Here is a 27,710-nt window from a genome sequence, read left to right as displayed (position 1 = left end):
TAGAGCCATTTTTTTTTAATTTAGCAGAATTTACGCAAGTACAAAGCCACCTTTAGAAAAATGCTAGTTTCATTGCATGCTTTATATCCAGAATTGTCTGCAGACCTTGATGCAACAAGCATAAACAGCAAGAGTTACAGACAAGTTAACAATTCCACCCCTAGCCTTGTCAGTGAGGCAGAGATGGCCCCATTACAGCTTGCAGGAATTCTGGTATACCTTTTGTAGTTGGTCACTTCGAGTGCTTCCAGGACTTACCATGGAGTCTAGATTAGCCTTCTTCAGTTACTGCAGGTGGTGAAGATGTAGGCTTCTTTAGCTGATTAGCTAGTTTAATGAAGTTGGAAGAGTGTTTGTTCTCACTTTGGTCTTAAACAAGTCAGGGGACGTGTGCCTATGGCAAGCTATAGGCTGGATTCAAAGAAGCAGAAAGGGCAGGTGTGACGTGATTCAGAACCACTTGTCAGATTTTGGTGACAGTCCTTGGAAAGGGTCTCTTCACTCCTTCTGTAGCTGGAGAGCTGGAATGGAGTGTGCACTGGAAGTAGTATTTTGGTACTGGGTGTTCCAGGATTTCTAGAGTGGGGGGCTGATGCTTTTCCCCTGCAGGAGTTTGAGTGTTGGTAGGTGAAAAATGGGAGGGAGAATCACTGGGAGGTGGAGAAGAGAAGTAAAGCTGTAGGTATTGAGTAGTCTGAGCTTGCTTGTCAGCAGGATTTCCAGAACTCTGAACCACAAAATGGATTTCATGTTTGGGATTTTCACCACCTTAGTTCAGTCCTTTAGTTGTGATACCTCATATAGGTATGCACCAAGCAGCTTCACTCCCTGGATGTAGTTATACCTGGGGAGAAGAAGAGTTTCATGAATTAGTCTGATCTGGTCTCTTGTGAGCACCCACTGACAGACATCAGTATCTGCAACACCAGTGCATTCTATCTGCATCAAGAGCTGCCAGACCAACAGTCAGAGAAGTTAAGCAAAGAGGAAGCTAACAAGACTGTAGAATTGCAAGCTACTGTATGCAGTGAGCATTTAGTACACAGTCATTGCTCCTGTACAGAAGGAGCACAGGTGAGTACTGGTGCATTTCAAGCCTTGTACTATAGCCCCCAGCTGGTACAGTAACAAGTAGAGCTGTGCAAATAACTGCTTTTTTTCGTATGGTTGCAATTCCAAAACTACACTTGATCAAACCAATGACATGTTTTGTTCCACCCGAAACATTTTGATTTGGGGGCATTTCATGTTTGTATTCTAATAAAATTGAAGGAAAATGCAAAGTGAAACATTGAAATGCTTTGGCTGTTGCTAAATCTGCATTTTTGTCCAAAAATTTCACCCAGTTCATCAAGACACCATGGTGTCCCTTACCTGTTCAGTTTCTCATTTTGGGAATGGGCACCATCATCTGCAGCTCCAACAGGAAGCAGCATTACATTTTTGCCTGTTGCCTCTTGGAAGGTCAGAGTGACAGGAATGCTTCCTCCCTCTCTTGTCAAGTCTGGCTCAACTTCAAAGACTAAGAAACAATATAGTTTGTGTCAGTTTTCCTGAGTTGTTGCATCTTCCCCAGCATGTTTCCTTACTAGATCACCTGCCATCTTTAGGGATCCCAAAGAACTCCAAAGGGCAGATGTGACCCACTGGTGGCCAATATTTTCTGTTATGAGGAGGATGCAACCAAAAAAGTAGAACTGGCTTCCTGATCCCCACCTTCTAGAGTTTAATGAACAAAAAAACATTAAGCCAGAGTCAATGGACTAGTTCTAGTATGATAAGGGAAAACACTTCCTATTGAACCACTACTTGCTGCAGCTCCTTGGGTTTTCATGCTAGTATTGACCAAGTAGGACCGTGTACATCTTGATATTATACCTGCATAACTCCTTGCTTACCAGCCATACTGTACAATCCTGACACATCTTGCTGCTACATTGATATCACCATTTAATGCTGGCACTAGTGATGTGTCAGAACGGGCTAGACTTAAAACTTGAGAATTTAAGTCCACTGACCTGTCCTCATTGCTCTTCTGCCAGCCATGTAGTGGGGATGATTGAAGTCTGACACCCAAGGTTTTCCACCATGGCCCATGTATACTCTGAACTTATTGGGACTTTGCAGCTCAGCAAACTTCTTGGTGAGGTAATCCTGAACCTTTTGTACCAAAGGATTGAACAGTTAGAAGTCTAGGATTAACACATTCAGAAGTGTTATATTAGTTCCTGTTGTGTCGTCTTACAAGATAAACAGATTGTAAGTGAAGCTAATGTAGCAGGAAATGTCTGCCTGAAGGCTGTTACTGTAACACAAACTCAGAGCAGGGACAGTGTCTTTCTGTATACTGAAAGCACCTTGTGGGCAGTGCCAGAATTATAAAAAAGTCAGTTAACACATCATAAAGCTAGATTAGCAAGAGGCCAACTGCCAAACTAGCTAAGACTTCTTCTATTTTAAGACTTGGCTAGATTGCTGTTAGAATTATAGTAACATGCAGAAGCCCCATCAGCTTGGGGGCTTACACTGCTAGGTACTGCACACAGATACAACCCCTGCCTCAAGAAGCTCCTTATACGATGGCCAGATCTTCAGGGGAAGAACAAACAAAAAAAAACAAAAAAAACTCAGCACCCAGCTGCTTGGTGGTTCTCAGTGGGTGTTTCAGGGTGCTGAGCATTTGGAAGTCTGACCCTGAAAGTTGCCACACCCTGTAAGATCCAGCCTATCAGCCTTAAGGTGAAAGCTCACTAAGCCAGAAGTTATTGACCTTCAGCGGATGTCAAACCACTAGGTATCAGATTTATGCAAGTGAGGCTTTCAAGTGTTATTGGAGCAGTCTATAATGCACCCTGGAGTTAAATAGTTTATAACTAACAAATACTTATCAGAGCTGGACTAAGACACCAACACCATATCAAAAACTTCAGTTTATGGTCATGTCGGAACTAAGATGCAGCCTATATCTGCTGGATCCAAATAAAGGTCTGAAGAGGTACAGGACAGCAGAGAAGATAAAACCCTGCAACCACAGCAGCAGTTCTAACACTGTTCAGACTTGTACAAGGGTGGAAGTGGGATTTATTTTTAAAAAGCAAAGATTCAGCCATTCCCAACTTATACCTACCTGTTTGGCAACATCTTCTGGAGTCATGTCGGGCACTAGCCTGATTGAGAATTTGCCAGTTACTTTCCGTGGAATCACAGTCTTGGCTCCTGAGGCAGAGAAGGCTCCTTCAATTCCGTGGAGAGATAAGGATGGGTATCGCCACCTGTGCATTAGGATATCTTTCTGCAGAAAGATGGAAAAATTGAGAGTTAAGATTACAGGGGAACTGCTGAGAGTTCTTTAGCCATCTAGAAGTTACTTATAGCCATAATTTCAAGACAAAAAAGTAGTTACTGAAGGCAGGCAAGACAACCTGCATTAAACCATGTCTGTCTGGTTCAAGCATAGATAGTGACTGAAGCAGCAATTTGAACAAGGTGTCCAGCTACAGTATCTAAATTAGTCCTCTCCAAAAGAGACAGTCAGTTAATTCCTACCCTGAAAATTCAGTTTAGGCTTGATAAAAGCAGTCCTGAAAGGAGGCTTTTGCCCAGTAGTGGGGTAACAGCCCTTCTCAATAGGTTCCATCTGATGCGCAACATAGGGACTGCCACAATCAAGAATTCACCTTGAAATCTCATTTCCCTAGGATTTCTGACTGGCTAAGGTGCTCAGACAGTAGGAAAAGCTTTGCCAAGTGATTTGATTCTTCCTTCATATCTAATCTGGAAACAGTTGGTAGAGTATCAGAGGGGTAGCCATGGTAGTCTGGATCTGTAAAAGCAGCAAAGAGTCCTGTGGCACCTTATAGACTAACAGATGTTTTGGAGCATGAGCTTTCGTGGGTGAATACTGACGAACATGCATCCGATGAAGTGGGTATTCACCCACAAAAGCTCATGCTCCAAAACATCTGTTAGTCTATAAGGTGCCACAGGACAGTTGGTAGAGTAACATTTATATACTGTTCCATATTAGTTCTGGCAGCCAAAATTACAAGACAACTGGTTCTATTTGTGCATATTATTTACCCTTCATTACAGTCAATAGGGCTGTCATTTGAGATAGTCTCTGGATGTGTAGAGCTGCCAGAGAAGCATAGAATCAGCTTGGGAAGCCAGTTTTGTTGTCAATGTTTGACAGATCAGCATTTGTTTTTTTGAGGGTGGTGGGAGGGTGCAGAGTGCAAAAATTTGTGGGAGAGGATTATACAAGTCTGAGAAAGCAATGTTCTACCTTTTAGGATCAGAGATACACAAAGTTTCCTATGCTTAAGCCTGTAATACACTTGCATCTTACTACACATGAACAGTACGTACAGGAATTCCATGTTTTGGAGTAGTCCCACGATTCCTGTTAAGATGTTATGTATGAGAAGTTCAGACTTAGCAATCTTGTGTCAAAAGTTTAAGAGTCTGGTGACACATTAGCATGACTGCATAATCAGACAAACCACCATTAGAAGAGCACCAACATTTGTCAGTTGCATCTGAGATACTAGTGTTTCTTCTACATTTAATATGTAGCGAAATGATGGCTATTGGCCTTTTAAGAGTAATTATTGTATCTACAATACCCTTCCATTTCTATCCAGGCACAATGGAGTAAGGATGCAGATTGAAAGAACCAATGAGAAGGCAAACAGGACATGGGGGGGTGAGGGGAGAAGTGAAACTGCTGCTATGAGAAGGTAGATCTAAGAATGTGTAAAGTAAAAGACACTTAGGAGTCTAGACCAACCTAGTTAGCCAAGATCAGTTCTCTTCCTAGAGACTTTGAATATTACCTTGACATAAAGTACATCTTTAAAACTAGTGTAAGCCACACACTAGAAAAGTCTGATAATACGTGTTTGTACTATGGTGACAGCGTCCATTACTGTAGGTAACAATCCTGCAGTGGGATGAGCTATTTTAAACAGGAAGGACACTTGTGGGAGATACATGCTACGTACCCTTTGGGATAGGTTTTATAGCAAAACCAGAAGCCAGTTCTTCCCAGTTCACTACAATGCAGTGCACGTTAGCATATAGCAGCAGGAGCTTTTTTGTGCAGAAGTCATGATATTCTGCCTATGGGAAAAAACTAATTACAGCTGACTCAATAGATGAATTTGGCACTGAAGTGTCCCTCACAGATGCAGTGGAGGCTTCAGCCTAGAATACCTTGAATTTGAACAGCAGAAAGGAATTTTTGAGGCGGAGACAGAAAAGGAAAGAAAGCTCTGCACCTTTGTGTCATGTAGTAGTTTTGTTGCTCCCACATCTTTTGCATATTCCTTCAGGTCAAAGTCAATCTTCTCATACAACTCCAGCTCCTCATCAGTAAGTGGCGCCACTGCTTCATTAATGCCAGGGATGAGGATTTTCCCTCTCTTATCCAGAAGGGAGCCTACAAGAGAAAAGCCTGCAAGATCAGTGTCCGAGACCAGACTTAAGTACCACTCTTCACAGTGTTGCTTCCATGTTACTGTTAAAAATCAAAACTTGTCATTTGAAACCTTGGTTTCTTTAAACACTTCCTTTGTCAGGAGACAAACAGGAAGAAGAAATGCAATTCTAGAGACACAGGTTAGAGGCTACTCTTGAGGACTAGTTAACCCACTGAAAGCGTTCTTTATATACCATAAATAGGGTGGCTTCAACTGTGTACAACCCAATTAAGAGACACTTGGCAATTCTTCAGGTCAGCTCTAGTTGTGAAGTGACTCATGCAATAGGTATATTCAAGACTTATATTTCCTTGAACTCTAAGCCAGAACTTTAATTATAAACCTCTCTTTGTCAGACTAGATTTGAAGTCAGGTTCTTCCAGGGAGAGTTGTGTATTACATTTTACAAGATGGTTGTCAGGGAAGCAGCTATTTACTGACAAGTCTGAGCTCCAGGACCATAAGTCAAGGTCTTCCCCAGCTTTCCCTAAAGCCTTGATGAAAAACATCAAAACAATGACTCCTTCCTCAGGTGGGTATTTCAGTGTCTAGGGCATTTTGCCTGCAGTTTCTCCTGGAACACCACCATTTCAGTGGGGTCGGCTAATTTTAAAGTCAAAGTCAGTCAAATAGCGTCCAGTAAATTTAACATTGGAGCCCTTAAGTGTAAATTAACTGTTTTAAATTGAACTGAAGAGCTTTGTTACTACACATTATATATAGGACAGTTAGTCAAACATGGACTGGGCAACACTGAGGTTGTAGCGTAAAAGGCAAATGTGTTTCTCTTACCCATCAGAGCAATGAGATCAGTCATGGCCTCATGTACTGAGCCGCCATAAACTCCAGAGTGAAGGTCTTTGTCACTGCATTCCACCTGGTGTGAAGCAACCAAGCTTGTAATCAGACAGTTTCATCAGTGTTTTTAAATAACCCTTCAATGGCCTATACCCCAGTAAAGATCAGCAAACACCACTGAGGTAGCAGTGCGCTATACTGCAAGCATCTGGAGCAGACAGATTTGAGTGCGATAGCAGCAAGAGGCCTCCACCAGGATTGGGGCCCTGTTGTGCTAGAAATTGTACAAGTGTAGCAGGGGACATTTCCTACTCCAAAGGCCTTGCAATCTGATTCAAGGCCATAAGCCGACAGTACTTACAAAAACATCTGCCATGTTGTTCAACCTATGGGTATCTTGCCTTACTTACAGTAAGTCAGTTGCCTGGATTAAAAGATCTGTGCTACAACTTGGTACTAGGGATGTTTGAATCATTGCTAATATCAGCAAAATATCCTGTACAACAGTTTTAGAGGTACACCCTCCTCCCAAAGCATGATAGCATTGTTCATGGGCTGTTGGGGGCAGGGGGGTGAAGGGTGCTATGCACGGGGCATACAGGAATAGAGCTAGTTATATCAGATGAGAAGACAGAATTGCTCTTAAAAAAACCACACACACACTACACCACATGTAGATCAGCAATGGGTATACCAGGATATTAATGCCAAGAATTAAAACGATAGTTCTTTAAACAAAAAAGAAGAGATTCAGTTTGTGAGCAACATGACTTTAAAATACAGAAATGAAGGGTTTACTCTTCAGGACTTTACCTCTATGAAAAAGTAGCAGATTCCCCTGAGGCCATATGTAATACACGGCTTCTTCTTGCCTAGCCAGTAGTTGTCGGAGATGCAAACATAGTCCACATCTTTGAAGAAAGTGTCTTTTTGAGCAAAAATCAGTTCATCTAGGCCTTCAGAACCAGACTCCTCCATGCCTTCCAGACAGAACTTGATGTTTACTGGGATTTCCTTTGGAGTGAAAGCAGCATGGAAACATTCAACATTGCTCAGATACTAGTTCATGCAGATTTGTTGTGTGTTCTTGCAATTAAAGTAAGTGTAGAATACAGGCATTCTAGTTCCAGGACAGAAACACTAGTGTAACTTTATGAAGAGGGGGAGGAATAGCTCATTAGCCTGCTAAACCCAGGGTTGTGAGCTCAATCCTTGAGGGGGCCATTTGGAGGAACAACCCACACACAAAAAAAAAAAACCACCACACAACCATCAGGGACAGTACTTGGTCCTGCTAGTGAAGGCAGAGGACTGGACTCAATGACCTTTCAAGGTCCCTTCAAGCTCTGAGATAAATAATATATGGAGCTATATTTAAGTATTGCAGTTCTACTGATGCAAAGTCCTTATTGTCAGCTAAAGCTCAGAGCACACAGTTCCCAAGAAAACAGGCCAACCTTGCTATGTTCTATTTGAAGAATAACTTCACTGTGAGGGTGAGATTCACAAGGGGAACTTAAGCATTGCAGGACCTAACTTTCAGGCACCCTTCTGCTTAGTGGAATTCACAACCCTGAAATAGAAACCCAGGCTGCCCACACAATGCAGAGGAGAGTTGTGTGCTAAACTGGATTCATGAATGCTGTGCAGAAAGCCAACTGAGCTAGCCAGTAGGAACTGCTGAGGAGAGAGAGGAGTGGCCTAAAGGCCACAAAGGGTGTTAGGTGTGGCCTAAACTCCTCAAAGGGAGTTAGGCCTATGGCACTAGGTCAGAGGGAATGTACTTCCCTCCACTCAGGATTCACTCCTGGAGGGAGATGCCTAAACCAGGTCAGTCCTTTTTCAAAGGGATAGTGGTAGGATGCCAGCAGCCCCTATCAGAACCTTTAGCTCAGTGGTTGAGTACTCATCCAGGATATGGGAGACCTGGGTTTGAATCCTCACTTTGCCTGATGTGGAGCAGGGATTTGAACTCAGCTCTCCCACCACGCAGGTGAGTGTCCTGACCACTATGGAGTCATTTACTCTCTGGACCAATTAGTGTTTATTTTACACACAGTGGAACAAACTCCAACTCCCCCATAGCCCAGCGGATAGCACGTCTTCTGGGATGTGGGAGGTTCAAGTCCCTGCTTTACCTCAGGCAGAATCTGAGCCCTGGGTCTCACAGGCCAGAGGAGTGCTCTGAACAATGGGCGGAGGGGGTACAAGGGCACCCCCTGCTCCTTTTGTCTGGGTGTGGTGTGCTCAGAAAGCACCCACTGGATCAAGTCCCAAAGGCAAGGTAGACGGCCTAATCTGTGAATCCTATCAGAGCTTGGGTATCAGACAGATGAGCTGCTGGGCAGCGTCAGGTCTTGGGCAGCACTGAGCCAGCCCAGCTGCTGAAATGCAGGTGCCTTCAGGAATTTGTTGGTAGAAACTTTATGTGCCTTGGGACTTTAGCTGCTGCTTGACTCTGTAGGTAACTAAGCAGGGGGTTGGGAATGCCAGTGGTCCCTAACTGTTGCATGCAGGCACCTCAGTCCCCCTTGTGAATTCCGTGTTCTCCTTAGTGCTTGTTCTAAGAGCTAGTTGCTTTTTCAGCAGTTAAGCTCACCATTCTTTTCCACAGAAACATATCCAATCTTAGCAGTACTTAGAGAGATCTTCCCCATCCATGATCTTAGTTACATTTTGTATAACTTGTTGTGTTAGAACTATTAAGAGGATTTTGGCAATAAAATTAGCTTTCAACAACAGTAGTTGTACATACAACTAGGAGGTGTATGTACCATCAGAGGCAGCCCTTAAGATATTTAAATATACACACCCCTACCCCGATATCAGGCCATGTTATAACTCAAATTCAAATATAACATGCGAAAGCAGTGCTCGGGGGGGGGGGGGGGGGGAAGGGGGGAGAAGAGAAGAGTGCAGGGCTGCGCACTCCGGCGGTTCAAAGCAAGTTTGATCACACACCCACCCACCCCCCTCTGGAATCATAGGCAGCTGGTACCAAATGTTCAAAAAAATAAAAGGATGATTGCATGTAAGGAACATGCAGTGAGCTTTACTAAAAAGAAAAAACAGACATGCCACTTCTCAGTGTCAGCTTTACTGTTCTACTATAATATAGGGGTTGTTGAGGCACAGTAGTGATTTTCAACAAGCAAGTTGAACTACATTTCTGATCATATTCCTATTCCAAGTTAGATTATCTTCCTAAACTTGGCAGAGTTGCAAATTCAGTGGCAGTCTCAACTCATCTGCCTCTCCCAGCCTCAAACTACACATCAGTTTTACTCCTCAGAGTCAAACTATTAAAAATCAGAGCAGAGCAGCTTTTGACAAAAAGCCCTTAGTGGACCTGGCTAGGCTTGACTGATTCTCCTGAAAGAGGTTCCAACATTTTTTACCGTGGTCTCATTCCATGTTTGGCTAATAAGAAACACTGAGAGTAAGGGCTTGGCTACACTTACAGTTTGCAGCGCTGGTAGTTTGCAGCGCTGGTCATCCAGCTGTGTAGGAGCAGCGCTGGTGTGTGGCCACACTCACAGCTACCAGCGCTGGTGTGTGGCCACATTTACAACATTTGCAGCGCTGTTGGGAGTGCTGCATTATGGGCAGCTATCCCAGCATTCAAGTGGCAACAACCAGTGATGAGCTGCCAAAATCTTAACGGGTTCCCTATAAAAAGTTCTGATTTAAGGGATGTGCGACAGCATGTATTTTTTGTACCAATAGGGTTACCATACGTCCATATTTTCCCAGGAGGTGATTAAGAACCAAAAAGCCTGACATGTCCAGGAAAATACAGATGTATTTTAACCCTACCTAAAGTTTTTTAAAAAGATGGGGCTGAACTAGAAATGAGCTCCGTTTCACATGTGTGGGTGGTGATCAGGGACAGTCTCAATTTTTGGGTCTTTTCTTATATAGGCTCCTATTACCCCTCACCCCCGTCCCGATTTTTCACACTTGCTGTCTGGTCACTCTAGGGTGTGCACATGTGTGGGTCCCAGCTGCTCCCTGCCCCCCCTCATTAAAGCAGGTGTGCAGGGTTACTGCCCTGGGAACTGCAGGGCACCAGTGGATGTGGGGCTGGCTGCAGATAGGGGCGTGGGGCAGGGCTAGCTGAAGGCAGGGAGTGACACGGGCTGCGGGCGGCTGCGGGCAGGGGGGGGGGCAGGGGCTGCGGGCGGCTGGGGGCAGGGGGGGGGGCAGGGGCTGGGGCAGGGCGCAGATACTCACACGGGGGGGGGGGGCTGGGAGCAGCAGGACGCAGCCGGGGACTCACCAGGCAGGAGCAGGAGCCCCAGGGCCAGAGGTCCAAAGAGCAGGAGCAGCAACAGGGCCAGGAGGCAGCTCACATGGCTCTCGCAGCACAGCGCAGCGCCCCCCGGCGGCCGGGAGGAGGAATTACAGGCTTCCCAGGCAGAGCCCATCAAAGCTTCCCTCGCAGGGAAGCTAGTTAACAAGCGGTTCTAAAACCGCTTCTAAATTTAACAACGGGTTCATGCGAACCGGCTCCAGCTCACCCCTGGCAACAATGTGCTTTTCAAAAGAGGGGGGTGGAGGGTGGTGTACTGTGACAGGGAGCGGGGAAGAGAGAGAGAGTGGATTTTTGGAGCCAACAGTTTAGCTTCCTGGATTGAAAAAAAAAATAATCACAAAATGTTTGCGAACCCTTGGTCTTAATTGCAAACAGCCTGCCTCCAATGCTGTTTCTCTGTCAAGCAAACATTCACTCCCTGCCTCTCATTTGATCGTTCACAGCCAGGTACAGATAGCTCCTGTTTGCTGTGATCAGTGTTTGTTTAGATAAGCAGTTCAACGGAGCTCCGATGGGAGTTCACAACAAAACAAAGAGAGGCTGCATAACAAAACAAAGAGTAATTTAGTTAAAAGCTTTCTGGGATATCTCCTTATTCCCTGGAGTCCAATAAAAGCGCTGGTGTGTCTCCACACTTGATGAGCAGCGCTGGATCACCAGCGCTGCAATCGCTACACCCCAACCTGGCCAGGTGTACAGCCAGCGCTGCAGCCAGGGAGTTGCAGCGCTGGATGTGCCTTGCAGGTGTGGACGGTTACTAACTGCAGCGCTGGAAAGCCTCTACCAGCGCTGCAACTTGCAAGTGTAGCCAAGCCCTAAGACTGTAACAAGTGTCCTTATTGCTGCTCAGAAAGGCCTTGGCTACACTGGCACTTTACAGCGCTGCAACTTTCTTGCTCAGGGGTGTGAAAAAACACCCCCCTGAGCGCAGCAAGTTACAGCGCTGTAAAGCACCAGTGTAAGCGCAGCTCCCAGTGCTGTAAGCTAACCCCCACGGGAAGCTGGAGTACCTGCAGCGCTGGGAGAGCTCTCTCCTGACGCTGTGACCACACTCACACTTCAAAGCGCTCCCGCGGGAGTGCTCCCACGGCAGCCCTGTACACTTGCTAGTGTAGCCATACCCAAAGCTGACCAGTCAATGAACTAGTTATGCTATAACTAAATTGAGTAGTTAGAATGTAGTGTCTAACTACACAAAATGACAGTGCTGATTTTATCTCAGACTGATGGTGCACCATTACTGTGTCATTCATTAGACTTTTGACTAACCTGTGGCTAGGACAACCTTTGTACTGCCTTATACGAACAAGCTGAGTTTAGCAGAATATACTCTAGGTACAATACCTGTTTAGTTTGTTGATAAGCTTCTAGGGCATTCAGCCAGGCAAGCACTGGACCTTTGTCATCTGTTGACCCTCGCCCGTACAGTTTTCCTACGGGAACCAGATACAGGGAGAAGAATTAGATATGGTGGAGGAGAAAGTCTGTACAAACTCTTGTGCACACAGATCATCCAAGATATACTTTAACCCACACAGGCAAATCTTAATATGCTAGCAATATGCTGCTCACATCAGATATTCTTAGCACTAGTTTGTCTTCAGCTTTGCCTCAGATTCTTCCAAGGCTCAGAGTTGTGGCCTAGCATCAGGTTTGGCAGAAACTGAAGTTTTCCACTGAAAAGTCTTTTACAAGATTGAAAACTCATTTTCATAAAAATTCAGCAGAAAAAGCATGGTTGGAGAACATGCAAGTGATCAAGTCACAAGAGCTCTCAGTTGACTTTAGAGCCAAGTCCCTGCTATTTCCTCCACAGCCAAGTACAGACTGTCAGACAGTGAAACTAGTAGTAGCAGGAAAGTATTCTAAATCCCAGGTACTAAAGGACTCTGATCTAGTAGAGAAAGATAAGAACTGGTGGCTGGAAGCCGATGCCAGACAAATTCAAATGAAAATTAAGGCATGTTTTTAAATAGTGAGGGTAATTAACAACTGGAACAAGTTATCAAGAGAAGGGGTGGATTCTCTGTCCCTTGAAGTCATTAAATCAATGAATGGATGCCTTTCTAGAAAGATATGCTTTAATCTAACAAGTTATTGAGTTCAACGGGGGGCAGGGGACAGTAATAGAGAAATCCTATGGCCTGTGATATACAGGAGGTCAAAATAGATAATCTAATGATCCCTTCTGGCCTTAAAAATCTGTAACATTCCCCTCCTCCCCAAACAGTCAAAAAATACAGTATTCTGCAGGGTACTGCTTTTTAAAAATCATTTAGTGTTTGAGTATTTTGTAGATTAGGTTCACCTTCATACCAAGAAGGTATAATATACTAGGTGTATACATTTATTTTGTTAGCAAGTTTAGTGATGTAGTCCAGAAGTATACTTTATAATTAGTGCTTTCCTGTATAGTTCAACTTCCAATCTCTGATGTGACTGTATAAATTGCTATCAGTCTCAGTGTTCAAGAGCAACTACAGCTAAACTGATGATTTGCATGCGAAGTCTCAGCCTTGTGCATTTAGAAGTCTAATCAAGCATTTGGTGCTATTTTATTAAAATGATCCTTTAGCCCAGCACATTTCTGAAGAGACAAAACACATACTTTCTCTCACTAAACATAGGGAATAGTAGAGGACAAAGTTTTACACTGTTTTTGCTACACTGAAATTTAGAAAACTTGAAGGTTGTTACAGTTCACTCAAGCCAAGAAGTGTTAATGAATAGGCACCTCTTTAAATACTATGAGCTCAGTCCTGGAGTCTAACCAAGTTGTGCTTAGCATAAGACCCAAGAAAGAGAGTAAAAGGTGTCTATATGCATTTTCCATCCCTACAAACCTAAGGCCAGCTGGTTTAGGAACCAGAACAGAGCAGTCTCAGGACTCCTAGACATGTTATATAGTGATCCCTAGGGGAACCATCACACCATGGGAGGATTGCCTGATTGCAGCAGAGCTCTGGCTATGACCCCTATGTATCAGCACTAGCAAGGCAGGGCAGGGCAGAACCAGTTCCATCAAGCCTCAGGTTTCACTACACTAGAGCAGTGGTCCCCAACCTTTTCATCTGGTGAGCGCCAGACGAAGGACCGTGGCAGCGGTGGAGCACCCGCCGAAATGCTGCCGAATTTCTGCGGCATTTCGGCGGTGACGCCTCTCGATGACGACGACGCTTGCTCATGACAAGTGACGTCATCAAGAGGCGTCGCCACTGAAATGCTGCAGAAATTTGGTGGAATTTCAGCGGATGCTCTGGCAGCCAGGACATGGGCGCATTTAGATGGCACCCACAGGCACCGCGTTGGGAACCCCTGCACTAGAGGAACCATCAGCCCTTGTTATGCAGCTTTACTACTCCTTTGTGCTGCTCTAGTGGCACAGTGGGGCCAAAGCCAAGGACACAGTGCAGCCCTTTGCCCCAACTACCAGCAATGATCAAGTCCAAGTCATTCCAAACACATGAGGCTGAATAACCCCAAGTCATTATCAAAAAGCAACAGGCTTATGTAGCCTGTGTGTGAGGCACTGATAGATGCATATGCATCCAAGCTAACAATCAATTTAATAGATTTAGTCATACAACCTTTGAATCTCAAGACCATAAAGATAACTTGTGATCTGCTGAAACATGGAGAGGGACCATCATAGCAGGGCAGGCGTTAAAGAATCAGGGAGGGGGAAGAAAGTAAATCATGCTGAAAATACTATTATATATAGAGATATTCCTATCTCATAGAACTGGAAGGGACCCTAAAAGACTATCGAGTCCAGCCCCCTGCCTTCACTAGCAGCACCAAGTACTGATTTTGCCCCAGAATTCTAAGTGGCCCCCTCAAGGGCTGAACTCACAACCCCGGGTTTAGCAGGCCAATGCTCAAACCACTGAGCTATCCCTCCTCCCATTGGTGGCTGTGTGAGAGCAGGAATAGTTGTAACATCTCACCAAAAGAGCTGTGCCAGTCTGTCCAGGGGGAACTGGTACAAGTTTTGAACAAGGCAGCTTGCACTGTTCTTTGGCCCTAGTGCTGGGGCCAAACCCCACCTAGCTAAGCTGAAGCAGATACCATAATGGCCATTCTGGCTTGTGCTGCAAGGCATGGGCAGCCCAGGGAAGGTGCTGTAACCATGGCCCAGGGGACTATAAGTTATGCCAGGAGTGGTTTTGGTGCCTGCTGCAGGCCAGAATCCCAGGGTCAAAGGTGATGCAGAGCTACTTCCCTTCATCTGGCCTGCTAGTTTTGACAGCACACGAATTCAGTCCTAGTGAACAACTGCTTATGACCAGTGAATTACCATGGAAACCAATGGCAAATTCAACACTGCTATTTCACTGTGGGTATGCGGGAAATGTGCAAGCACTGCTTGGACTGTGAGAGGGAAGGAAACACCTCTAAATTGAAGTAAGGGGAAAAATGTGAACCCTCAAACCTCCAAGGGCAGGGCTTGTTTACCATTTTGTTCTTGCGCACTTAGAGGAAGGTTTGAAAGTTAGTGCTGCAAGCTCTTCCATTCTCCATCCTCCCCACTGGAGAGATTGTCCCAGTTAGGAGTTTAAGAGAACACTTGCTCAAACTCTTCCCAGAAAGTCTGTAGCACTTACCATCTTTTTCTACCAAGGTGAAAGGTTCACTGTCCCAGCCATCATCCAGGGCTGCAGGTTGGACATCCAGATGCCCATAAACACACACTGTTTTCTTTTGTGGATCTGAGCCAAGTTTGCCAAGAATAATTGGAGGTAGTGGGATCTCTGACCCATCAGGGAGCTGGAAATAAGAGGAATTTTAGCATTGGATGCATTTTAATATAGGAAAGGGTAAAGTACTTAGAAGCACAATTTTTAGATTCCATGATTTGGCTTTGTAGAGTAGTTAAATATCAAAGCATGCACATTGTTTCTAACAAAACCAAGTGTATGTTTTGACTCTCTCTCCCCTTGCAAGTTTGATAAGCTAAGCACTGTGTGGGTGAGAGAACTGGTGATTTTACAAGCCATGTGCAAGTAGCAAAACACTGAAGTGGTCTAAGTTGTTTAAACAAAATGTGCAGAGTTTGACACCTAACATTTAATTCAGCATATGAAGAGCTGCACTCAAGTTTAATACTAGATTCTAAAAACTCTTAAATTGTACTATGGCCTCTCAACATGAGAGCTTTTTACACCAAGTTTATTACCAGTTAGTGGCATGCTTGGCGCTAAATCTGGAGTGTATCCGTACATGTGGTTTACACTTATAAAGTATGTTTATTAGCCATGCTTCTCCCATGCCAAAGGCCAGGGCAGACTAATCTCGTCTAGTGGGGAAGAGAACCAAAAAGATTAGAAGACCTCCCCAACCAGGCCTGTTGAAGTGATTTGACTCAGGTCCAGTGTTCCCTCTAAAAATGATTTTTTGTTTTATAAAAAACCAAACCCCCCCCCCCATGTGCGGAATGAATTTTGTTATGTGCACCAATATGGAGGTGTCACACATCACCTCCATTTTGGTGCACATAAAATTCATGTGGTGGGAATAGAACCAAGGGGTTCAGAGCATGGGAGTGGGTTCACAGCTGGGGCAGAGGGTTGATGGGTGGGGGTGGGGTGGGAGGTGAGGGCTCTGGGGTGGGGCCAGAGATGAGGGGTTCAGAAAGGGGCTGAGGGTTGGGGTGCAGGCTCTGGGGTGAGGCCAGAGCAGAGGAGTTTGGGGTAGCACAGGCTTCCCAGGGGCCACAGTAGCTCCATGATGGGGCTGGCAGGGAGGGGTGCCCTGCCCCAGCAGCTCTGCGCTGGGGCTTAGTAGGCAGGTGCACGACCACGCGGCTTAGAGGGAAACTTGCTCAGGTCACTACTAGAACATCTCAGAGTCTAGCTGGCCCATGTACACTGCCTCACTGCACCACCACATACTACCTTGCCAGGGGATAGCTGCAATCATTGTCCCACAGTGGGACAGCATGGTAGGTGTGGAAACAGATGGCTAAGTATCAGCTGTGAATCAAAACTATCATGTGGCTACAACTCAAAAATAGGACTGGTTTAAACCAGGTAAACTGCATCAAACCAGTTACAAAACCACAGCTTAAAGACTAACAAATTTATTTTAGCATGAGCTTGTGAGTTACAACTCACTTCATGCTAAAATAAATTTGTTAGTCTTTAAGGTGCCACAAGTACTCCTGTTCTTTTTTGCGGATACAGACTAACACGGCTGCTACTCTAAAACCACAGCTGTACATGTAGCAGAGGCTGAGCCTAAAAACACAATAAGTTATTTGTGGAAGAGTTAGGCAACATGCCATGTATTTACTGTACCGCACCAAGTATGGAGATTTATATGAAACCAACACTTTTGAGGCAGTCTTAAAATACAGGTACGTGTTTAAATGCACTTCAGTAGAGAACGGAATACAGCAGCCTAAAGTTTAAATTCACTGGATGAAATTCCAACAGCCAATTTAACACTCAGTAAACTCCTCAGGTGAACAGGTTTGTTTTTCTCCTGGGGAGTGGGGGCAAGAAGTTTAAAATAATTGCTTTACACCACATCAAGAAATTCATGACAGATGCTTCACTTTCAGGACACAGTAACCACATCCTTCATTTGGCAGGAATTAGCGGACAGTAGACCTCTGAAGCCAAATCCTAGTCCTTCAGTGGTTTTTGGTACTGCTTATGTGTAATAAGCATAATGAAGCTAGGGCTGTTGCTATTTAGAGCAACAAGTTTATAGCATCATGTTTTCAAGGATCTTTAAGTTTGGAAAGCCTCCGTTAACAAGTATTTAAACTTTTGATTATTTACCTCACTACCTGAACCAAGCTTTAAATTCCTTTCAAGGTTAAAGAACTAGATTTTAGTCTAGATAAAGAATAGGGCAAGGATCATTCTTTAGACTATGTATGAGGAAGAGCAATTGATAAGAGACTATGCATGACCAAAGCAGCCACTGTTCCGTTGGAATGGTCTGTGCAGTTCCAAAAACTGAGACATAATTTAGTTACAGGACAAAGTACTTTTAACTCTTACCAAGGAAGTCACGTGCATTGTAAGTATAATGGAAAATATGCACACACTCAGCTGTGCCATTTTCCTGGTAACTGCAGTTTACCAGTTTAATATGAGAAATGTGGTCACTGTTGATTTAGCAACGTCCAGCCCTGCCTGGAATAGATGTGGCATATTATAAGTTACAGGTTCTGAGGGAAGAGGAACAAGATTTTAAACCCAGAAGATCCAGTTAGTGAGAGAACCTGTCAGAATAGCATCTTCTAGTCACTTATGGGAGCAGCAGTGTGTGTAAAAGCCAACATTTAAGATCTGCTGGCCTGATTGAAGTTGTGTGGTTACACATGTTGTAACCTATTGCTTGTACTGTGACTCTTCACATTCAGTTGTTCCTTCAGTACATCCCAAAGTCTTGTTACTACAGGGCTTCAGAGAAAATCCCAGCTCCCAGAACATTTAAAGTCGTAGCACAGATTCCCACCATACCTAATTCAGGGATCAGGTCTGGAATCTGAAGTGGACTAGTTCTCAGCAGCTGAGCAAGTTAGTGTCAACAAGGGGCTTCAGACTGGGGAGTAGGAGAAATATGAGCCTGCTCCCATTTGGGCAACTGCTGGTCACCCACATATTGGTTGCAGCCTATAGCTGGTTGCTTTGTCAGGGATCTAACTGGCTTGCAGGATGCAAGTATTCTGCTTGAGGATTATTTTCTAGTAATGTGGTAGCAACTAGGTGAGCATCTCTTCATACCTTTTGGGTGCCAATATTCATAAGTTGAGTTGTGCCACCCAGCCGCTCGATGTCCTTGGCAGCAACTTCCATCATTTGTTTGATTTCATCCCTCTTCTCCGGCCATGCCGACACACTCTGGATTGCCACCCATTGGGCCAGCCGCTATTTATTGGCGGGGGGGGGGGGGAGAAGAGGAGGGAGGGTTTATTGAGTGGTTTTACAGCATTTGTGTGCAATCCAGATTGTTCAGAGTAGCTGAAAGGCACTTGAGAAATACATTACTTAACATGAAAAGAATTAAAACTACAACCTGCTTCTGCCCCTGTACCTCCAATATAAACCCTTTGTTGTACAATTTCATGTTTTACAAGGCTTGAAGTGATTGACCCTCTCTTAAAACAGAAGGCCAGAGTCAGTAATATACTATGGCTGCTAAAATTGGAAAAAGCTTCCCATAGAGCTGGGTTTTGAAGGACACCCCACCCCCCGATCACATACAATAGCAAGAGGAGGAAAGTGTTCACTCTTTCCTGACTTAGTACTAGGATGTAAACGCACTACAGCAAGAACATGCTGTACCGCAAGTCTATACAAGGTCTTTCTTACCAGTGGTGCTGTGTTTCCCCATCTAGTGCCAGCTATAGTTTTCTGAAAGATATTAGTCCTTCACCTTACCACTAGAGGGCCCCGGAATACAATCTTGGGCACCTGTGCAGATTACACCTCTGTGCTTATTGACAGGAGCTATACAAAGTTTAAGCACTATGTTGCAGTTAAGTCCTTCCAGAATTTTTGGAAAGAGAATTGCAATATGATCCTCATTTAGTAATGTGTGAAGATCTAGCATACAGCAGCCTATTTTCTACTGTCCAGATAGTCCCAGAGTGATCAGACACATGTCGAAGGCATTTGCCAATGCAACGTTTGGTAATGCAGCAATATTTCCAGTTTCCCCACATTTACTGAAGTAAGAGAAATGTGTCATTGGCACAGGACTGGAATCTAGGACCTACCAAATCCTAATCCTGGTTCTGACACCAACTCCCTCTATGCCTTGTTCACAGTGACTTGTCCATTTTCCCCACAGTAAGAGCATTTACCTTGTAGGTCTGTTGTGAGATTCAGTCACAATGTATGACGCACTTTGAAAATCGTTTTTAGTATAAAATTCTACTTGTTTACTAGAAGTAGAGACATTTTACTATAAGGTAATATCTGATTATATTTAAAATTAGACTGTTTACAGTCTCTCTCCAACCACAAGTTACATCTCACTTAAATCACTGGGAAACCAGTAGAACCAAAGGATACAAGTTACAAAGCTGACCTTGAACCAGTCTCATCTGTTGACATGCTTTTCAATTTCATACAAATCTATTTGTCCCGTATTACAGTAGAACTAAGTCATTTAATAACTGTGTGGAAGAATTCTTACCTGAACATAGAGATCCTGGTGTTCATCAACGTACTGAAAAAGCCTTTCAAGGACAGACATTTTCTGATCGGAATGAAGTTGTTGAAAACTCTAAGAGGAAAGAGAAGTAGTTCAGTGTCTAGAGCCGTAAGTGTGATGCAGCCAAGCTGGTAAAGCAGTTCAGAGAAACCAACTTCCTCTTTAAAGTTTAACACTAGAGCTCCACCCTCCTTTGAAACTGCAACACTGCAAATCCAGTCAAGTCATGGGAGTCTGAGAATGTATAACGCAACTTGCTGAGTCAGTCCAGAGATCCCATGATAGGAGAGTGCAGCTGAATGGAAGCAGCGTAAACTGAACTCTTAACATTACAATAAAGCATGACAAAGTTGGAGACCAATACTATGAATGTAATTTAAATTATTTCGGTAGAATGAATTTATGCAATTGAATTTGAACAGTTATCAATTTAAAGCCAACTTATTCTACCAAGATCATGTATCCTGCTTGTTTTTTAAACTTTAAATATATACCTTTTGGTAAAGAGAAACAGCAATTCCATTGCAATATGTAAATATACTGTACCTTATGTATAGCTTGAGTTGTCATTTTAATCTGAAATATTTTTATACTATTCTGTTTATTCTGCACTGGGTACTCTTTCCAAAGTTGTATTTTAGAGAATTAGGCAAGCTATGAAATGGAAGGAACTTAACATATTGCAAGTTTAAATGCAAGACAGCACGTAGATAGCAACTGCTAGTATTTCTAAATACTGTGTTACCATTTACACTATGCCAACTCTTGCCCCTTCTTGCAAAGTACTAGGACACCTGTATGTAGGAGTATTTAGAAGCTCAGGGACAAGTTAGTTTTATTATGTTTTGAAATTCTAGAGTGCCACTCAGCCTTCCAGATTAGGTCAAGAATGACTAAAATAGTTATTTGCTACAATTTGTGGAGTCACTCAAAAGCAGTCTGCAGACTGACTGATCTCATCATGCTACTTAGCAAGAAGTCAATGCATAGCCAGATGATGCCATGTGGCATCAGTCTTGAGTTTTATGCTTGACCAAGTTGTGGTGTTGGGGGGGGGGGAGGGGAAGGTGAATCTTTAGTCTTCTAAAGGAATTTTATTCACCTCTGTCCTACCATGGTAATAATCATTGTTTTCTCTGTAGTTAGAGTTCAAAACATTATATTAAAAAATCATCTCATTCAACCCACCCAATAAATACCTCTTCTGTACAAAGAGTGAAGTCTGGTGCAATATTAAGAGGATCTGACCTAAAAATGAAACGCATTTCAGATAAGAGACTTAATCAGGGATTTCTAGCTTTTTCACCTGCAATAAAAATAAGTTTTACAAAATACTTCATGGGATTGCATTTGTTTTCAAATATTTAGATGCCAAAAGTGTGCCAGCATCGGATGTAGTCTCTAGGACAAAAAACTGAGTACACAGTGAACATCTACATGGTAGAAATTGGCATTTTCTGCTTGGGGGGGAAAAACCAAAAAAAACAAAACAAAAAACACAAAAAGTAACCAGCCTATTCAGCAAGAAAAGTTTGTGTACTGGAGTGTCAGTCACTATGCTAGTTAACCCCCCCCCCCGCAAAAAACTCTGTGGCAGGCCCCCTTCAGCAGAAGTTTTGTGGTCTCTCTTCAGCCTTTTCTCTCTCCACACACAAAGCTGAACGTTTATGGAAATGTTGATAGCATTCTGTTCAGCAATGAGAGAGGGTGACAGCACAACACTTTACTAAAGAGGCGTATTCCAGTAAGTCAGATAACTTCAGTTTAAGGGTGCCAGTGCTTTCATCCTCAAGGAGGATAATTCAGTTAAGTAGAGCCCTGCAAATCTGCTTTATATCCATGGACCATATTTGTGGGTCAGATCTTGCGACAAATTTCATATGGGCACAGGGCTCTACAGTTAAGCCATTTAAGTTCGGGGGGGGGGGGGGGGAAGGGGAATTGCTTCATAACTGCATATTGTGGAACATTCTTCCCCCACTAGAATGGGGGACACACTGAGGCATGGAACTGCAGAAAGACATTTACATATTCGAATCCTAATGCCTTTCATCTGAGCACTCTTTAATATAGTTAAACAGTTAACATTTAAGACACTGTGACAAGATGTGAAACTTACTAAAGTCACTGAGTATTGAGGGGAAATCAAATTCAGTCATAGGTACTCAAAATCTGAGGTCAGAGCCCTGACTCTTCCAAAAACTGCCACAAGTTTTCTAATGACCACATATTTTCCATCTCATTCAGCAATCTAGCCCAAATAGTCAAGAACTGATTCAGCCTGGACTCAGAGGAAGGAATGCCATCTACACATATCTCTTGTTCAAATCAGGATCAAATCAACTTAGCCCATCAGATATCCCAGAGAAGCCATCAAGCCAAGGCTGTGATAGCAACAGCCATCATATCCAGGTGTAGTCAGTGAGCCTATTATGTGTAATCCACTGTTATAATCCAGGGAAGTTGTGGAATCTCCATCACTGGAGATTTTTTAAGATCAGGTTGGACAAACACCTGTCAGGAACAGTCTGGATAATACTTAATCCTGCCATGAGTGCAGGGGACTGAACTAGATGACCTCTCAAGGTCCTATGATTATTCACTTGTGATTTTCCCCTTTTAAAAGGGAATTAAATGCAGAAAGTGATGTCAGTGCTTCATGGTTGAACTTTAAAAATTCAAAAAGACCAAAACACAATAATAAAAATGCTGAGCTGTGGTTCCCATAGCAACACCAGTGGGTAAATGGTAATGTCTAGGATGTAAAGATACTCTGTTCAGTTAGGCAGAATTATGGTCTACATGCGAACCATGTTTGAGTCAGCTGGTAAAAATGTAGATCTCTACTCCCTACCTTAGAATTGGTTTTAAGTCACACATAAAAGTAATACTAGATCATGCTAGCCTTGTGGATAAGTACTGAAAGACCTATGTCTATATTCTGGAAGGACCTCAAGATTCCTGTCCCCCCCAGACTTCCAAAGGTGATTGGGTAGTCATACTAAAGGAGACATGGCTAGAATATTAGAGTGTTATTGATAAGTGTTACAAAGGACCCAGCTAAATACTATGAAGTACTGTCACTAGTTTCTCAGATTTCTTTTTGCATGACCACTGAGATGACACCATTGCATAAATTCTGCTTTTCATAAGAGGAAGTGTGGCTTGACTGTAAAGTAGAAAATGTTTTCTCAGCCCACAGGATGGAGCCCCAGATGACAGCACTGTTTGTGGGGGTCTATTTAATAGCACCTGCTCTAGCCTAGCTGGAAGCATTAGACATATTCCCAGCCAAAGTCATTAGATATTCTGCTATTTTATGCCACTCTCTCTTTCGGTTTAGATGGGGGAAAACTATCCTTTGACCCACAAATAAATCAGAGATGACATCCTATTGACCAGTTTACTAAAATGAAAGGCAGGAAAGCGCGAGTTTCTTGAAGATACAGACCCAGACACGGTGCATCACATGGTTACCAGTTTCCACAGTCAGTCAGTGCTAGCCACAGGCTAGAGAACTAGGCATGAGGGCCAAGGCTAGATAGTGGATCAGGACATTGAGTTCCCCAGTTTTCCTTCACCAGATCGTTTAACCATTGGCAGGGTCTGGGTATTTAAGACGCAGAGGTCGGAGGTGACAGCACACCCCCTAGTGCGAAGTGGCAGGCACGTCATGTCCCAGTGTGGCCAGTATCCCCACCCACATAGAGAGCCCCCCGGCTGCGGACGCGGAGAGAGGCCGGGAGGGGGGGGGGCGTTAAGCAGTCCGGGCCCTGTTCTCAGAACAAGAGACGCTGAGTTGGGGGAGGGGGGCAAAGCACCTGCTTGCGGCCCATGCATCTCAGAGGAGGATGCAGCCACAGAGTAGAGCGCAGCCTGGCAGGGGGAATCCCCACCAAACACACACATCCTCACCCTACTCACCACCAAGCGTAGCGGGGCAGGTCTCCATCTGCGAGGCCGCAGGCCGCCACGCAGCAGCGACCTGCAGCCGCGGGATAGAATCAGCGCCGCGGCCATGAATGACACCGCTTCCCTGTCAGCTGCTGCAGCTTACTCCCAGCAGCACTAGGGGGGATTTGAATGCCCCCTCCCCGCCATCTGGCCGCCCGGAGAATCATGGGGAGAGGGGAGCAAACAGACAGAGCCTGAGCAAACTTTGCCAGACCGGGTGCAAAGCGACCCCCAAAGCCCCGAGCTAGGGCGGCCCCCGCAGCTAACAGGCAGAGATGGGGAGACCCATTCCGCCCCGGCGGGGGGCTGCCACTTACCCAGAGCGACCTCACCACGTGGCACCGAACTATGTCAGCGGAACAGGAGCCTTTCAGAACCTTGCGGTCAGCTGGAGTTTAAATCCCCGGTGAGCCCGCCCCTTTGGAACGCCGCCAGCCCCAATCAGCGTCTCGCTTTGCAGCGCAAGGCAGAAGCAAGAAGGACCAGGAATGCGTCAGAAAGGAAGGGGGCGTGGTTATCTCCGGGGCGGGGCGGGGCAACGGGATTCACAGGGAGCGCCACGTTCAGCGGGAGGGAAGGCGCCGGCCTGAGGCTGCGGCTCTCCAGCGACTCCTCTGGTGGAGTCGCGGTCCCTCATGCAGCGGAAGCCGCAGCCTGGGACACGGGGATGGGAGCGGATACTGGGCTCCTGGAGAACGGGAGGGAGGAGAATGTAAATTAACGAGGAAAGGGTTCAGCTTGTCCCCTGCTCTGCACTATCTTCCATGGAGTCTTCCATTGCTATTGGACAGGGCCCCAGAATTGTCAACCCCAAGTGTTTAAAAATCACACATCAGTTAAAAACCAACCAACCAACCCCCATGAGATTAATTTAGAAATCATAGGGATTTTTTTTAAATGGTACCTTTGGGGCTCTTTTTATTTGCCTTTTGGTTGTTTAGTCTTTCGGATGCACTCAGTTCATGTTTTCAGCTTCTCTTCACAACCATGAGGGCAAGAAAATTAGGGTTTGTTTTTAATAAAGGTGAAATTCTTATGTAATTGCATTATTCCAGCAGTTGGGTCTTTACGAAAAACATCAAATATTGTGAGATTTGCAATAAAGTTGTAATGTTGGTTACCCTGGATAGCTAAACAGTCTGTTCTAAAGATGGTGCCCATTACTGGGCAGCTCTGTCAGCACTGCATTTTCTGCATTGAGTATGAACTAGAATGGGGTTCCAATCCATCATCTCCTTTATTAAGAACAATAAATACTTTGCCTTTATATAGTGTTTCATCCACAGATCTCAGGGCACTATAGAAAGATGTTAAGTGTCAGAGGGGTAGCCGTGTTAGTCTGGATCTGTAAAAAGCAACACAAAAGCTTATGCTCCAATACATCTGTTAGTCTTAAAGGTGCCACAGGACTCTCTGTTGATTTATATAAAGATGATGAGGCGTAATCATCCCTAATTTACAGATAGGTTAACTGACCTAGAAACGGGTTAGGTGACTTGTTCAAGGTCACACAGCAAATCAGTGGCACAGACAGAGAACTTGAGTCTTATGACTCTTAGCCCAGTGTTATATACATACTGTTGAGTGTGTGTAAGTGAGAAAGAAAGATATTACACTGAGGTTTGTGGGTGTCAGTCTGAGAGAGTAAGTGAAAGATCCCATGACAGCCTGTGTGTTTGTGAAATAGGTCCTGGTGGAAGATGCTGGCTCAGCAGCCATGGAGTTCTCATTTTATCAGTAAATAGGTACAGCATGGGTGGCAGTGCTGAAAAATTCCCCGGGGTGCCTTCAACTGTATCTCAACCTCAACCTGTTTCTAGGGGTCTTCATAACCATTCAATCTTTGGCCTCTGCTGAAATTATCAACGAATGCCTCAATCCTGCAAATTATTCCATGCAGGTGGACCCCTGTGTTCATGCAGAGATCCACTGAAGTCAGTAGGGCTCTGCACAGGCGCAGGACTCTGTGGAGAACCACTTGCAGGATTCAAGGGCAAACGTACACATTAGTGACAATAGTGGGAGTGATTTCTGTAGCTGAGAACACCTGCTCTCAGCGAAATGGACTTACTTCACTTATTAAGCAGCAAAGAGTCCTGTGGCACCTTATAGACTAACAGACGTATTGGAGCATGAGCTTTCGTGGGTGAATACCCACTTCGTCGGATGCATGTGACGAAGTGGGTATTCACCCATGAAAGCTTATGCTCCAATACGTCTGTTAGTCTATAAGGTGCCACAGGACTCTTTGCTGCTTTTACAGATCCAGACTAACACGGCGACCCCTCTGATACTTCACTTATTAAGATGCCTAAAAGCCATCAGATCAGCATTGGGTTTACAATGGCACCAATGGTGCCGTGCCCACACTCAGAGGGGCTCTGGTGCCCAGACCATGCCCCCACTCCCTCCCCCGCGCTCTGCTCTCAGGCCCCACCCCCACTTGGCCTCTTCCCCCTGAGGCCCTGCTCACTGCTTGCTCCTCTCCTCTCCACACTGCTCGCTCCTCTCTACCCCCTCCCCGCACTGGCTGCTCGGTCCTCTCTGCCCCCTCCTCCTTGCCCACGTGCTGGCCACTGACTCCTGCAAGCGGTGGGCAGTCCTGCGAGCGGTGGGCAGGGCCTCAGGGAAAGAGGCTGAGTGGGGCAGGGCCTCAGGGCAGAGCAGGGAGTGGAGTGGGGCCACAGTCCAGGTGCTGGGGCCCACAGGTTAATCCGGCCCTGCATCAGATGTTTGATCACTACAGATGGGAGATGAATTTAAACTGGTGACCTAAGTTGAAAGGTGAAAAGTTCACTCCAGAGCTCTATGAATCCTCTGAGGACTCCAGTCCCCCAAACTCAAAATCCAAGGTGAAAATGTGTACCACTTAGATTTTAAGCACTGGGGGACTGAGGTTAGCATTTCATTATGTGTGTGCGGAGTGCCTAGCAAAATGGGGCCCAGATCCCTTACTGGGATATCTTGGCGCTGCCAGAGTACAAATAATAATGAAGTGATACCAACTGAGCAAAACTAAAACGAATCAAGACCTAAGATCCTGTTTCATAGAGGGCTAGGTCAGTATAACTACGTCTCTCGGAGGTGTGGATTTTTCACAGCCCTGGGGATGTAGAGATACTGATGTAAGGTACTAACGGAGACCAGGCCTCAGGTTCATTCTGTTCTGGTGTCGTGGGCTCTTTGTATTTCAAGTCTATAGGTAGGCATGGCCTGACATGAATAATTAAATACATGGGGGAAGGCCTTAATTTTTTGGAAGATAGGATTAGGGAGGTAAATTATAAAGTTGAAAACAGGATGTTTATGCTAAGTAAGATAAGTAAACAGGTCAGTAGACTAAACAGACAGGCCTGGTCTACACTAAAATATTAGGTTGGTTTAACTACAGCCATCAGGGGTGTTAAGTTCTCATGTAGACAACGCTAGGTGGACAGAAGTATTCTTCTGCCAGTCTAGCTACTGCCTGTCAGGGAGGTGGATTACCTACAAGGACGGGAGAACCCCCCCTGTCGGCATAGGTAGTGCCCAGAGCACACTGAAGAGCTACAGTGGCACAGCTGCAGCAGTGTAACTGTGTCCCTGTAGCCTTTTAAGCGTAGACAAGCTCTAAGATCAGAGGGAGGACAATGAGGGAACCATTTACTAGGAACAAGATAAGAATGGACAAGATATGTCAGGAATGTAGAAATAAGTTAAAGAGAGTAAGTGGAGCATCGACAGAGCATGCTGCACAGTGATTGATTCCAGTAAAGTGATCAAGCCAATTTAAAATTGTATAATGCAATGCATAGGTGCCAACTCCGTGGGTGCTCAGCATGCACTGGCAGCCCCCTATCAGCGCCTCCCCCCTGCCGCAATCAGCTGTTTCATGGCTTGCAGGAGGCACTGGAGGGGTAGGAGGGAGGAGCGAGGGCTTGGCACGCTTGGGGAGGGGGCAGAACAGGGCGGAAAGAGGCAGGGAAGAGGCAGGGCAGAATGGGGGCAGG

At 44.9% G+C, this 27,710-nt stretch overlaps 1 protein-coding gene across 2 annotated transcripts; it reads right to left on the bottom strand.

Moving 5' to 3' along the window:
* CNDP2 (carnosine dipeptidase 2) lies at positions 1-24,188 on the bottom strand. Of its 2 annotated transcripts, none has more exons than XM_045006849.1 (12): positions 24,039-24,188; positions 19,750-19,839; positions 18,333-18,476; positions 15,198-15,360; positions 11,938-12,026; positions 7,092-7,292; positions 6,273-6,357; positions 5,280-5,440; positions 3,128-3,292; positions 2,019-2,160; positions 1,375-1,522; positions 1-844 (listed from the first exon to the last, which is right to left on the bottom strand). In XM_045006849.1, the coding sequence occupies exons 2-12, from the start codon at positions 19,807-19,809 to the stop codon at positions 775-777; spliced, it is 1,428 nt and encodes a 475-aa protein (XP_044862784.1). In that variant the 5' UTR covers positions 19,810-19,839; positions 24,039-24,188; the 3' UTR covers positions 1-774. The 2 variants fall into 2 exon arrangements, with proteins under 2 accessions (XP_044862784.1, XP_044862783.1); XM_045006848.1 differs by lacking the exon at positions 24,039-24,188 and adding an exon at positions 23,692-23,716.
* Between the last annotated feature and the right edge of the window lie 3,522 nt (positions 24,189-27,710).

Source organism: Mauremys mutica, chromosome 2 (assembly GCF_020497125.1).
Source record: "Mauremys mutica isolate MM-2020 ecotype Southern chromosome 2, ASM2049712v1, whole genome shotgun sequence".
Taxonomy (NCBI): domain Eukaryota; kingdom Metazoa; phylum Chordata; order Testudines; family Geoemydidae; genus Mauremys; species Mauremys mutica.
Note: the sequence above shows the minus strand (reverse complement) of the source record. Positions and strands in the feature narration are given on the sequence as shown.